The sequence below is a fragment of the Danio rerio genome, chromosome 6 (genome assembly GCF_052040795.2).
Source record: "Danio rerio strain M-AB ecotype USA chromosome 6, GRCz13ab, whole genome shotgun sequence".
NCBI classification, from domain to species: Eukaryota; Metazoa; Chordata; class Actinopteri; order Cypriniformes; family Danionidae; genus Danio; species Danio rerio.
Window position 1 is genome coordinate 53424761 of NC_141026.1, and position 10240 is coordinate 53435000.

The window sequence follows — 10240 nt, forward strand, 5'->3', positions numbered from 1 at the left end:
AAATAAAACAAATACATTTATAGAGATGGTATTTAGGTATATAAGTTGCACTCACCTGGGAAATGGAGGCAACTTGAATTGTTTGTGAGTACATTTAAGTGCACACAGCTTGCTATAGTATCTGATAATTGTAGGAAATAATTCCAAAAAGCAACTATCTGTGTAAAGCCACATAAAACAAAGCAAAAATACAATGTATAAGCCAAGGTCAGCAGCTAATCAGCCGGAATGAGCTAAGGTGACGTGACTGCAACCAACAAGACCTAGCTGTCACTCAAGTGGCCACACCCTTAATTATACAGACTTGTTAAAACTTAATAAAAACGAAATGGATGAGTTATAAACAAAATTCACCCCCTCACAGTTGTCATGAAGGGTCAAATTAGCTATATGCACCAAAGCCATCTTTTGTACCAGGCTGTAAACATGTTTTATCAGCTGTAAAATTGGCAAATTTACCATTGCGGTCGGAATCTGGATTTCCTGGAGCCAGCCCCAAAAGGCGAGGCGATAAATTGCAGTTTTAGTTACTTCCGTATTGGTTTCCAGAGGAAGGGCGGGAAGTTGTCGCTTGGTTGCATCACTTGACCATTGAAATCTCATTGTATGAATCAAATATATATATTTATTTATTTTTTATTAATAACATTTTAATATTATTTTTAATTATTTTTTCACATATACACACACACACACATTTTCCCAGTGAGCATGGGTAATATATTTTGATGTTTTTAAACAGATACATTTCTTAAAATAATAAATAAAATGATTTATTTATTTTTATTTATTCATTTATTCAGTCGTTTTATTTTGTATTATTATTTATCTATATTCATTTTAGGCAACACATTACCAATGTTACATATTCACAAACAACATATGTTCAAATAACCAATTTTTAAACACAAAAACAAGTACCATTCACAACCCAGGCTCATTATTGATACGTATCCCTATATACTAGGGTTGGGCATCTAAGCTATAATGCCGATCCGATACGCATCTCGATACAAAGAATACGATCCGATATATTAGCGATACATTTGTGACATATTGCGATGCAACACGATACGATTCACACCCATATCACGATACGATGCGATATTTCAGCACTAACTAATTAGATCAAGTTTATGAGATTATGTAAAAGAGGATGCTGTGCCATTGAATGAGTTTGATTATTTATAAACCAAGCAAAACCAAGACTTTTTTTACAAACTGGCTTTTCTCTCAGAGCCAGAGTGTCAGTTTACAGTAGAGGGCCATTTTAGAACATAAAGCACATATTATTTAAGTATTTTCAAGATAAACAGAATGTATAAGTGCAATATATATTAAAAAAATATGTATATATTTGCACTCTTTCAACATAAATAAATTTAGCATTGCACAACAAGAATTGTGATTTAACTTTTCAACTATGAAAACAAGTTTTACAAAGATATATTTTGCCACTGATTATTCAAAACTTAAGTTGGTGAACTAGCAGTGTTATGCTGCTTTGAAACATCACTGTCACTGTAAACAACAGACTAATAAAAATATAACAAACCACCAATCTTCTTGCTGTGAGGTGGTCAAACTACCCACTGTGCCACCGTGACACCCAATTATTTTTATCATTATTATTATTAATATTATTATTATTATAATTAAATAAAAATGAACAGGAGGAGGTGTTTAAAACCTTCGTTCTCCGTGACACTAGGCTGAATATCTTTGCAGATGAACAATGCAATAGCATTCGTTATTGGCGTAGAGCGAGCAGAACTGTTGCGCATGGAAAAAAAACTTGCAATGCTTTTCTCACCACTTTTGGAGCTGGTTGAAGCAGTGCGAAAGCCTGGGATGCAGAAACACTGGAAGATGCTTTCACAACACCGTGGCGCCGCTTCAAGTGAGATTTCAGATTAGTCGTACTGCCCGCGTATTTTACAGATGCGCGGCACATTTTCCAAATTGCATCTGTCCTGTCAAGTCGTCCATCCTTAAATCCATAATGTTGCTTGCCATACTTTAGATTTAAAACTCAGTGGGGTATAAAATGTTTGTTTTGCTTCTCGCGCTTTCTGAGGGCGCACCACTAGCTTCATCCGCACACCTGATACACTGAGTTGTAGTGTGTGCACATCCGCAAATCCGTTGCTAAGGCTTACTTTATGTAGGTCGATTAAATTATGCGCCAAAAACAGGTTGACAACACTTGTTAATAAATAAAAAATACATTCTATATTAAAAATATAAGCTGTATCTCGGAAAAATCGATGCATCTCGCAAAAACCGATGCATCTCGATTTGCTTCCAAAATTTCATTCATCCTCTGCTGCTCTACCGATGCACTCGCATCGTGCACGCGCATGACCGCGTATCGATACATATCGTTTAATCTTCCCATCCCTACTATATACACCTCTGGAGATTCACAAAATGCATCCAAGGAGGTACATTTTATTTATTTATTTGTTTATTTTTATTTTTTGTTTTGTTTTTGTTTTCACAAATCCACAGTGAAAAGGCCGCTGTGTACGCTTTTTCAGGTCTCAAATTTCTCTTCATCTTTTCACTTGCATATATCAACTAGAGACCACTGTTGACTGACTGACTGACTGACTGACTGACTGACTGACTGACTGACTGACTGACTGACTGATTGACTGACTAACTGACTGACTGACTGACTGACTGACTGACTGACTGACTGACTGACTGACTGACTAGCATTTGTTTTAAAGATTAAATGCAGCCATAGGTTGCCCTGGCCACAAATTTGCCCTCTCTAGGTTATTCTTACCAATTGTCATTTTATGAAAAACAAAAACAAAACAAATGTTGTAAATTTAATCATTTTGCTGAAAAAAGAACTTAGAAGAAATGTTTTCAGACCATTACAATTTTACCAAAATACTCAAACTAATCCCTAATAAATCCAGCACATCCAGTAAAACTGAGAAATTTTAAGTCTTATTTTTTTAATAGCTGTATATAAATGTAATTTTATTTGAAAGAAACCTTCATCTTTTTCTCCACAATAGCTTATATTATGGCAAAAACCTAATGTCCTTCAATTACTTTTATAAGAACACATTTTAGACAAACACACTAGTTAAAATCCACCATTCATTCTGGGAAAGGTGCTTTCACTGCACTTCTTTAGTAACTTCTTTAGTGGCCTGAAAGGAACAAACAACCCCTCAATACTGATGTTTATAAGGATGCGGCGTCTTCCCAATGAAGTGTCTGGAAGCCGGAGTGCTTTGGTGTCAGATGGAGTGTGTAGGGAGTAAATGGGGTTAAATAAGCTGGAGGGAGAGATGCGGCACTATTGTCTTTAAGGGTGCTGCGAGACAGAGGTTGTTGAGCGCTGCAGGAGACGCCGGAGTGAGACTGACAGCCAACTTGATTGCCATTTGTCTTGCTGTGAACTACTGTCAAGCCTCGGAGAGATAGAGAAAGAGACCAGACTGCCTTCTCCACATAACAAGAGGCCAACAGGGAGAAAAACATGGATTCGAGGAACCCAAAAACAACTCATGTCTTTCCAAATCCATATGATATTTGCTTCTCTGTTTAACACCAAGAAAAGAAGCTGTTCTTCTGCATACAACATCAACTGGCAGGATCCAAAAGGAGAAAAACATACCATAAAAGTACTTTTAAATGTACAACAACTTACATTTTGATCTGATATCCAAAATTATCATACGTTATTAATACGTTCTTAAAAGGAATAATGTGTTTATAGAATGCATATGTAGAATGCACACTTTTAAAGCATCTTTAGTTTCAGTACTTATTCCAATAAAGTAGACAGACTCAATTCATTTCCTTTAAAAAGCCATTAACCTAATTAATAATTTAAATTAATTTAAATTAATTTAAATTAACATTTGTAAATAATACAAAGGAAATAACGTCATCTGAAACATAGTTTTGAAGCAAAAAACAACAACCTGACATTAATAAAATACATAATTATGATGTAAGCTAAAAACTAGTGATTATTGTGATTAATATTTTAAAAACTGAATATTAAAAAAGACATGCTGTTGAAAATCATGGTGTGTGAAACCTTGATGTCTGTTTCTAAAATCAATATATCTACAGTATTAATAAACTCCAGTGATTTAAAAGTGATATTTTGTTTGGGTTGTTTTAGGTTAATTTTACTTTGTGAGGACATTTTTTTTTAATCTGTAAAATCTTACCCTGGGTTATTTCATCCCTCTTTTCTTTAAGAGCAATTCCATGCAAATGTCAACCTTGCCATGACAAAAGTTTTCACCAAAATACGGAAACAGTTTCTAAGCTTTTTGTGCAAGCAAGTATTTTACAGTGCTTTAAAATACTCAAAATGTTTCAGTATTTATATATATATATATATATATATATATATATATATATATATATATATATATATATATATATATATATTTATATATATATATATATATATATATATATATATATATATATTTATATATATATATATATATATATATATATATATATATATATATATATATATATTTATATATATATATATATATATATATATATATATATATATATATATATATATATATATATATATTATTTTTAACATTATAAATTATTTATTCCACTTACAATAAGAGAAAGCATTAAAAGTTTAAACTTAATTAAATTAAATCTTTATTTTCGTCTTTAATTGTGTTTTTATACCCAAATTTACACCACAATTGTTTTCTATAAAAGAAGATATTATTATTATTTAGATATCTAAATTTAAAAAACTGCCTTTCTTGTAAAATACAAAATAAAGAAATGTATAAATAATATAAATAGTTTTAGCATTAGCAACTCCTGTGACTAAAAAGACTAAGAATTGTGTTACAAAAGTTAACATGATTTATGATTTGTATGTTATATTTTTGTTTAATACAACTAAAGTGAATTGCATTTTTTAGATCATATTTGATGAAGAAAATAAATTATTTGTGGAACCCAACTCTTGCAGTCTATGGAGCTTTATATCAGTTTGGAGCATCATAAATTCAATTCAATTCAAGTTTATTTGTAAAGCGCTTTTCACAATTATTATTGTTTCAAAGCAATTTAACAAGGTGCACATTAATGCATTACATTCAGATTCGGAAAAGTAAAGGCTATTAGTTACCATAACTATATTAGTTACTAATAACTAACTAACTAGTAACTAATTGCTTTCGACATTTAAAGTTATTATACACTTGAAGTCAGAATTATTAGCCCTCCTTTTAATTTTTTTTCTCCTTTCTTAAATATTTTCCAAATGATGTTTAACAGAGCAAGGTGATTATCGCAGTATGTCTGAAAATATTTTTTCTTCTGGTGAAAATCTTTTTTGGTTTATTTAGGCTAGAATAAAAGCAGTTTTAATTTTTTTAAACACCCTTTTAAGATCAATATTAATGCCCTTTAAGCTATATTTTGTAATAGACTACAGAACAAATCATCGTTATACGATAACTTGCCTAATTACCCAAACCAGCCTAGTTAACCTAATTATGCCTTTAAATGTCACTTTAAGCTGTATAGAAGTGTCTTGAAAAATATCTAGTCAAATATTATTTACTGTCATCATGGCAAATAAATAAATCAGTTACTAGACATGAGTTATTAAAACTATCATGTCTAGAAATGTGTCGAAAAAAATTTGCTCTTTGTTAAACAGAAATTGGGGGAAAAAATAAACAGGGGGCGAATAACTCAGGGGGGCTAATAATTCTGACTTCAACTGTATATAAACATAGTTAACCTGCAGTTATATAGCATATAGGTGAACATATAAACATAACAGCACACAGGAATGACAGAAAAATGGCAGAATTTGAAGTTTGATTGAACTCTTCTTCTGAAAGAGAAGGACAGCTGGAGTATAAGGCATGGAGGTGTGTCTCATACCTGTGGGGACGGCGGCGTCCATGGAGGGTCTTTCCCAGGTGTTGACTTGCTCCCAGGCGAAGCCATTAGTCCCCAACGCCACACTGTATCCGCAATTACTGTAGTGTTCCTCAAACGAACAGCTGCCTACAGAAAACACACCAGAGAAAAGAGGGGAAGATGGCATATGTCAACATGATTAAACCAACGAGTGCCATCATTACTTCATCTCTGCTAAAAACGCGATTTTACACCGCATTAAGCTTTATGCTAGCCGCGAGCTAAGGATTAGAGACCTAGGATGAAATAGCACTAATTAAATGTACTCGTTTGAACACATCATCTTGTAGAGCAGCTTCGAGAAAGGGGTTTATTTTAGCTGCGAGGTGCTGTGAATATAGTCATGACTAAATGGCCGTTTCTAGATATGACATGTAGAAGAGTGACATAATATAGCAGAGGCTTCATGAAATTTCTCTTATGAAAGTGTCACCACAAAATGAATGTGATTTAATGGCCTTTTATTAAACTTTCTATTACGCTTTTATTGCATCTACGTCATCTAACTTGTAGTAGATTATTAGTAGACTACTATGCTAGGGTTAGAGTTAGTAGAATAAGTTCAAAACATCTGCAAATACTATAAAATTGGAGTGTTTGTGATATTAAGCATACATGTCTAACATCTAACACATAGATTAGGGATGTTCGTTTCGGTTAATTTTGCCAATCGACAACCGCCACTGGTTAACCATATTACACAATAACTGATCAGATTAATATTAAATGATTATTTAATAAAAAAAATTACTTGACGTGTCTATTTTGTCTATTTGACACATTAAATATTGCACATAAAATTTGTTTTGACGATTTGTTTTAACATGCGAACAGCAGCAGAGAGAATATATTAACAACAGAACATCTTCAGGCATCTGACGTTCGAACAGCATAGAAAAACAGATAACAAACAAAATAAAAAATAAAAAATAAATAGGCCTGTCCTAAAATTTTTAACTTAAATTACAGATGTAGATAACAAAATGAAAACACTGACTGAATTATTTTTTAAGAGCTGGCTGTTTTGTTTCAATCGTGTTTTTTTCCTCTGTCAAAAAAAAAAAATTTGCGGCTACCTCAAATCAATCGCTACATGGAAATTTAACTATTGCTTCCCTGTAATTCTTTTATCACAAACCTCTGTCAACATTTTATTAAAAGTCATTAGTTTAAAGATTATGTCTTGAGCATCTGATTTTACCTTAGAACTTACGTGCTTTTATTTTCTCCATCAAGACAATGACAAGGCACATATGTTGACTTTTTGTGAAGTATAGGCTACTATGGTATATAACAGTTTTGTTGTTTACATGCATTAATTTGCATGTGTGTTTTATAAGCTATGAAGTAAAAGCCTCAGTTTGGTGCAGAGTTATGATTATACAAAAATCAAGAAAATCATTGGATTTGTTTGATTCGTAGATTAGGCTATGTAGTCTATTTTAAAAATGGATATTTTTTAAGACTAATAATTACTGTAATTTTACAAATGGAAAAACTGTTGGTTTGATGGTTGTACACTAATCATTATTTGATATTTATAAAAACACAACAAATTTCCTATTTGTTGTGTTTACTGATACCATTAATTGGTTAAAAACGCACCCTTTAGGTTAACGGTTAGTCGGTTATTATAAGCATCCTTAATATAGATATTATTTTTGTTATTATTATCATTATAATTATAATTATTATAATTATTATTATTATTATTATTAATATTATTATTAATTGATTTGTAGTTAAGTTGCAGTCTGCATATTATTTATTTACAAGCAAATTAATAGATATATTATCTAAAAATTGCATTTAACATATATATATTATTTTTTATTTGATTTTATTATTAAATAAACACATTCTAGCTGTTTTTTGTTTTTTTATTTTTTGTATGTGTCAGATTTTTGTGTTGATGGACAGATTTGCACATTATAAGTAACATATATATTGTATATTTATATAATAATATATTAATATATTCAATCATTTTCTTTTCAGCTTAGTCCTTTTACTAATTAGGGGTTGCCACAGCGGAAGGAACCGCCAACTTATCCAGCATATGTTTTTACGCAGTGGATGCCCTTCCAGCTACAACCCATCACTGGGAAACATCCATGCACACTCATTCACACACATACACTGCGGACAATTCAGCTCACCCAATTCACCTATACCATATGTTATTGGACTTGTGGGGGAAACCAGACCACCCGGCGGAAACTTGCGCGAACTCCAAACAGAAATTCCAACTGACCCAGCTGGAGCTTGAACCAGCGACCTTCTTGCTGTGAGGAGATTGTGCTACCCACTATGCTACCGTGCTTATTCTACAATCTATATTGCTATGTTATGGCTGGAATACTACCTTAACCAATCAGTATCTATGATGCTTTTCATTTCAAATTAATTAAAAATATTTCTGCAATAAAAAAAAACATTTGCATTAATATTTATATAAATAAATATATATCATATTCTATATATTTTTAATCTCTGACTCTTTGTAGGCTGGGCTGAATTTGTCAGACAGTGTTATCTGATTGGACGCAGCACAAGACGGAAATCGCTTTAAATTGCAAGCATGCCAAGCACTCAGATTCAACATGATGAAACTTCTGCCTGCAGGATACTTACATTAACATTTCTGCATATTTCAAGGACCAAATATTCATTGCAGTTTAATTTCCCCCTGCGTATTATGCTACACAAGAGGATTAAAATGCTACAAAAATAATTAATTTTCCACGAGCGCCGAAAGGCGATGGATCCTACAATACCAGTAAGACTCGCAAACCACATCAAAGGTATTCACAAAGAAATTATACTTATAAAAATAATGAAGTGACAATAGTGAAATATGCTGAATTTTCCAGTGGGAACGATCGGATAGCCTGGTGATCTATTAAAGGAAGGAATTAACCAGTCAAAGAAGTGATTTTGTGGAACTGGTCTGCCCGCTGGGGTTCAGTTAGATAGCAGCTGAAGAAGAAATGAGGTCTCCTGTAGTTTATGCAACCCTCGCTTCCTAATTGCCTTTGAAGTGCACAGACAATCAAACTGCCACCCAGCTCGTCCCGGCCTACGCTGGGAAAACAAGATGTTTTCATACTCACAATGAGAGAGTATCAAACAATTACAATAGCAAAGCTTGGGTTATTAGTCAAGAATGTTGGGTTTGTTGAAGGATGATTGGTTTGTTTTAGAATGTTTAGTAGGAGTGTGTGATATTTATCATCTAAAATAATAAAGTACTTGATGTTTTAACTGAAAAGTAAGCTGAATATCTCGAGTACACAACTTGCATTCTAGAAAACAAAATATACGAGAATCTTGAGATTCCAAATGCATTGACAGTGTGATGAAGCCTTCTGTATAATACACTATCACTTGATCAAAAGTCCTGTTTTCCGGAATGTCAGCTTGCATTTTAAACACCACATTGTCTATTTTAATGCTGCGGTGCCAAAGAAAATAGTTCCAAACAAAGCAGGAGTGGAACTTTTATACATCCTTAAAATAACACTGCTGTGTTTAGCTACTGAATGATTCAGTTTTTTGTTTTTTTGTTTTTTATGATTTAAGTGAGTCAATGATTCAATCTATTCAGTGACAGTCACTTGCTCTGTTTCAGCCACTTTTAATTGATCATTGAATAAATAAGGGACCTGCCACCACAGACTGGTGGATGTGGTGTCTTATTTATTATCCCTAACAAAGTATAAAATATAAATATGAGGGACATAAAGGATAATCAATAAATTGCAGTGTATTAAAGGTTTTTAAATGCATGACGAGGAGGCAATTAAACCACAGGCATATCTAATAACTCATAGAAACATGTGTTAGCTACCTATTCTCAAATATTTTTAGCATATTTACAGGCTAGTTGATCTCCATCGGCTCCCTGGTAAAGCGCCCATAAGGGCACTTAAATTACAGAGATGAATGAAGGCTCTAGTAGCTATGATTAAGTTACTATGGTTATTATTAATTAGTTACTTCAAACCGTGCTCACAACTGACTGGAACTACATGTGCATTAAAAATGTATTGCTAACATTCCATACAATAAGAATCAAGAATTTCAAACGACTGATACTGCTTAGGTGGAAGGATCAGAAACCTCCAACACAGTGTATCCATGATGTCCTCTTCTTCCTAAGTTGGAAAGAACTGACTTTCTAGACGTTTATCTAAACAGTTTAAGAAAATGTGGGACCCATTCAGAAAATATTTCCAAAAACAACATTTTTACTGTCAGATGTAGAGTCCTTGTT

The 10240-nt window shown here is 32.7% G+C and overlaps 1 protein-coding gene across 41 annotated transcripts in view; it reads right to left on the minus strand.

The window, feature by feature from the left end:
* Positions 1–10240, minus strand: part of ptprt (protein tyrosine phosphatase receptor type T) — a 518156-nt gene that overhangs the window by 374482 nt on the left and 133434 nt on the right. For all 41 annotated transcript variants that reach the window (XR_015494170.1, XM_087258056.1, XM_087258053.1 and 38 more), the window contains one exon: positions 5926–6051. Coding sequence is in view for 40 of the 41 variants with exons in the window: in XM_087258047.1 (XP_087114173.1) it covers positions 5926–6051 (126 nt within the window). In the remaining variant the exon portion in view is untranslated. The remainder of the gene's footprint in view (positions 1–5925; positions 6052–10240) is intronic.